The sequence below is a fragment of the Bactrocera tryoni genome, chromosome 3, assembly GCF_016617805.1.
Source record: "Bactrocera tryoni isolate S06 chromosome 3, CSIRO_BtryS06_freeze2, whole genome shotgun sequence".
Taxonomy (NCBI): Eukaryota; Metazoa; Arthropoda; class Insecta; order Diptera; family Tephritidae; genus Bactrocera; species Bactrocera tryoni.
Genome location: NC_052501.1, coordinates 53,508,705 through 53,513,186, shown reverse-complemented (window position 1 = coordinate 53,513,186; position 4,482 = coordinate 53,508,705). Strand labels below are relative to the sequence as shown.

The following is a 4,482-nucleotide window of genomic DNA, read 5'->3' as shown; positions in this document are numbered from 1 at the left end:
TAGTTCTCCACTTTTTAAAAGATTAAAGATTTTGGAAGAGCTAAAAGTGCCACCATCACTTTGCTTTCCGTATCCACCAACTTCAACCGCAATTAATTTGCAGTTGGCATCGGCAATACCTTGCAACACAATAGAAAAAAAGTGTTTATAATTATAATACATGGAGCCAGTATTTCCTGGACACTTGATTCGTATGTGCTTCCCGTCGATAGCACCAATACAATTTGGGAAGTTCCATAGCTTCCAGGATTGCTCTGCAATTTCTTGAAAACATTGTTCGTTTGGCTGCGGCATATGTATAGTAAACATATTATCCCATAGATCTTGGGTTGTCTCCTTAACAATAGCTCCTACTGTTGATTTGCCTAGCCGAAACGAAAAAGCTAGTGAGACAAATGATGCTCCAGTTGCCAGAAATCTAAATAAGAAAGTTAAAACAAAAATTGTTATTTAAATTTATATTATATTATTTGTATAATTTTTTGAATTTTATTGTTTAATTTCATGTATGCATATAATTTTTATCATATTTTAATTATATGGTAAGGTTAAGGTTTCATAAAAATACACTTACAAGTTTGTAGCTACAAGTGAATTCTACAAGTCACAAGTCTACAAATGATACTTTTACAAGTGATCTTGAGTCACTAAACAAAATTTGAACTTGTACACTTGTAGAATTGTAGAAAAAAACCTTAGGGTCGACGGAGACCCTAAGAAAAAATTTTACAAGTTACAAGTGAATGATAAATTGATTTAGAATTTGATTTATAACAAATTGTTTTTAAAAATTAGTTCAAATGAACACAAAATCAAACATATTTAATATTTTATGACACACATTAGTCGAATGGCATTGTTGGTTTATTACAAATTATCGATAAGCGGCAACATCACTAATCATACATATATTATAAATAAATGAACCCGTGTGCAAGTGAAACTTATATTATATTAAAAAGCTCATATTTTTTGTGTGTTTGCAAAATGAACTTATTATACGATTTTAGTGATGAAAGCGATAATGAAATCACATTAAAAAGAAGACTATTTAGGCCACGTCTGGAATATGAATTCCTGGAATCCACGTTGGAGTATAATGAGCGTTTTAGGCTAAAACGTGAAAAATTTGTTTTGTTGTTAAATTTGTTGTGTCCAATACTGGAGAGGAAGACAAGTAGAAGCCATTCTCTAACGGTGCAACAGCAGCTGCTGATTACGTTACGCTGGCTAGGAACAGGAACCACATACCATGCAATAGGTGACTTGCATGGTGTGAGCAAAGCCACTGTGTGCAGAGTGGTAAAAAGCGTAGTTACTGCAATAAATACCGCCTTATTTGCAACGTATGTAAGATGGCCAGAAAATGTGGATCAAGTGGTTACTAAATTCTACGCGATCAGAGGCATGCCGTTAGTTTGCGGCTGTTTGGACGGCACTTTAATAAAAATAGATGCACCCAAAGAGCATGAAGAAGCTTATGTTGATAGGCATGGTAATCACTCCATTTCGTGTATGGTGGTTTGCGGACCCAATCTCCAGTTTTATTACTCCTATGCAAATTGGCCTGGGAATACTCACGACTCTCGCGTCTTGCGGAATAGTTGTTTGTTCTGCAAAATGGAAAACGGCTGGCGTCCAATTCAGAATGGAATCATTCTAGGTGATTCAGCATATCCGCTGAAAGATTGGCTGATTCCTCCACTATCTAATAATAGAAGATTCCTCAATGCCCATAAATCAACCAGAAGAGTTGTGGAAAATGCAATTGGTATTTTAAAGGAAAAATTTCCCATTTTAAATTATTTGCGGGTGAGCCCAGAAATGGCCTGCGATGTTTTTACTCGTGCGGTCACACTTTGCAATTTTTCACGCACTGAAGAAGATGAAAACTACACAATTACTAACCTTAGTGACTCCGATATTGTAGAAGAAGACAGCCAAACCATAACAGACATTAGAGGCCAAGCTAGGCTACAAACTATTTTAAATTATTTTAATTAATTTACAAATAAGAAAAATATTAATAAAAAAAGTATAAAGAACAAAAAGTTGTAACTAAAAAAATAAGGGGGTGTACGCCCCCTTACGGCGCATACATTTTTGCTCCATAATTTTAATCTGAAGAGCTTTATTTTTCAAGTAAAAATTTTTATTCTGCAGCTTCAAGTTTTCGATCTGGCACTCCACCTTTTCATCCATCTTCAATTTTTTAATTTCTGCTTCCCCGTGGGCGGAAGAACCATCTTCCATACATCGCTCTAAATTAAAAAAAAGATAGGACAAATTTTAAATATAATTTAATTGTACTCACTTCTTTTTCGGGAGCTCTCAGGTATAGGCACTGGCTTTTCTTCCTTCTTGGTAGCTGTCACTTCCGTAATTACCAACGGTGAGTTACTGTCATTGCTTTCATTTAATGTGATGCCAATCAAATCTTGCAATGACATATCCTCACCATCATTCTCTTGGGGCCGAATACCATCGCAGGTTGGTGACTCCTTCCCAATCACTTCTAAGACCAGGGTATCCAACTCGGATAATTTACAGCCCCTGCCTCCAGCCGCCCCTGTCTTTCTGGAGTTGTCCCTTTTAGCCTTAATTTGAAAAATTGCTATATAAATTTTTAACACTTTTTTTTTAATTAAACTCACCAGTGTCGCCCGTTTGATGTTTGCCCAAAAAACATCACGTACGTATTTGGCGTCTTTTGCACTTGAAACCAGTCCAAGTGCAACACACCTAATACGCATGTTCTCCCACTCTTCCATTTTCATCACTTTGGTAAGTTTATCGCTAAACTTACCAAAGAGAATGTCTTTGGCAGCTAAGATCTCCCGCACTACACTAATTTTGTTATGTTCATTTGCCATTTTTACAAATAAACGATTTTTAACAACAAGTGGGCAAACAACATTAAACACACACAACATGTGTTTTGATTGATTAGGGATGTGATGACAATCAAAACAAATTATCGATATACATATATTTACACATACATATGTTTAATTTATCAAAATAACTTTATAAAAATATTTTATTTTATTTAAAAATTCACAAGTATACAAGAACTTGCAATTGTAGAAATTGTAGTTTACAAGTGCAGAAAACTACAAGTGTTGTCAAAATTTTAGTGAAACGCAATTTATCAACACTTGTGAAAATTAAACTTGTGATTGTAACTTGTAAACTTGTAGAATTGTAGTTTAGTGAAAAAGGCCCCAGAAGTAGCAGATCGTCAGCCAATGTGTACGCATTGAGACATGACCCTCAACGACGAGTAATATACGTCCATACAGAGAGTCCAGGTGGGGCATATTACCCTGAATGGTGAGCATCGAATATCCAACAAAATAAACTGACTGCAAAATGTAAGTAACGGATGATCCAAATAGCCTGTGTCGTGTTTTTTTGTGAGTCGTGTCAAGCTGTCATGTTATTTTTGTTCAGTATTGTATGGTATTTTATCATGGAAAGACTTACGCCTGAAGAACGTTTACAAATCGTTCAACTTTGTTACGAATATTCACGTTCTATAATGAATGTGTTTCGCGGGCTTCGCAAAACTTATGGTCAACATAATCGGCCTACTGAGCGTACTACCGCGAATAATCAATTCGGCGCCGTTCGCAGCGTATGCTATAATACAGCTCTGTCCTCCTAAAAAGTTCCTAGAAGAACCGACATTTTCGAGCCAAATTTTGCCATAAGGCCCATTTCTGGCTCAATGGGTATGTAAACAAGCAAAATAGCCGCATTTAGGATCCGTCAATGGCGGCCATTATTGCGCCATAACCGACTATTTGATTCCTGAAAATGAAGCTTCTTAACTCGGCGAGAAGTGGTTTTAACAAGATGGCGCCATTTCCCACACATCACATCAATCAATACATTTATTAAGGTAACACTCGGGTGAGCATTTCACGTTTTGGGCGGAACAATTGACCATTCTTTCTAATGGTAATAAACATTTCTCATTAAGTTTGAAGTTTCTGTGTTTTTTCTTAAAAAAAATATAAACTCAAAAACTTTATAATTATTTGCATCTTCCTTTACTTCAAAATACAAGGTCTGTCGCAAAAGAAACAGAACTGTTAGAAAAACAACAAAAAATTAATATTTTTCAAAAGTTATATTTTTTTATTCAAAGTAGTTTCCTTGGGCTTCGATACAGCGTTTAGCCCGGTCAATTAGCATTTCAAATGAGTGTTTAAGGTCATTTTTCGGAATGCTCTTGAGAATATCGGTCGTCGCCTTTTGGATAGCTGAAATGTCCTGAAACCTGTGTCCTTTCATGGGAAAATGAAGTTTTCCAAATAGGTAAAAATCACAGGGTGCCAGATCAGATGAGTAGGGTGAGTGATTAATGGTTAATATGGAGCTTTTTGTCAAAAAATCAGTGACAAGCGTCGACCGATGACACGGCGCATTATCGTACAACTGGCGCCAGGACCCTGCCTCACGGAATTGTGGTCGAGC

The 4,482-nt window shown here is 36.1% G+C and overlaps 1 protein-coding gene across 1 annotated transcript; it reads right to left on the bottom strand.

The window, feature by feature from the left end:
• Positions 1-383: 383 nt before the first annotated feature.
• LOC120770680 lies at positions 384-2,658 on the bottom strand. The gene is made up of 4 exons (XM_040098266.1): positions 2,655-2,658; positions 2,315-2,569; positions 2,091-2,261; positions 384-418 (listed from the first exon to the last, which is right to left on the bottom strand). The coding sequence occupies exons 2-4, from the start codon at positions 2,448-2,450 to the stop codon at positions 384-386; spliced, it is 342 nt and encodes a 113-aa protein (XP_039954200.1). The 5' UTR covers positions 2,451-2,569; positions 2,655-2,658.
• Positions 2,659-4,482: the final 1,824 nt, after the last annotated feature.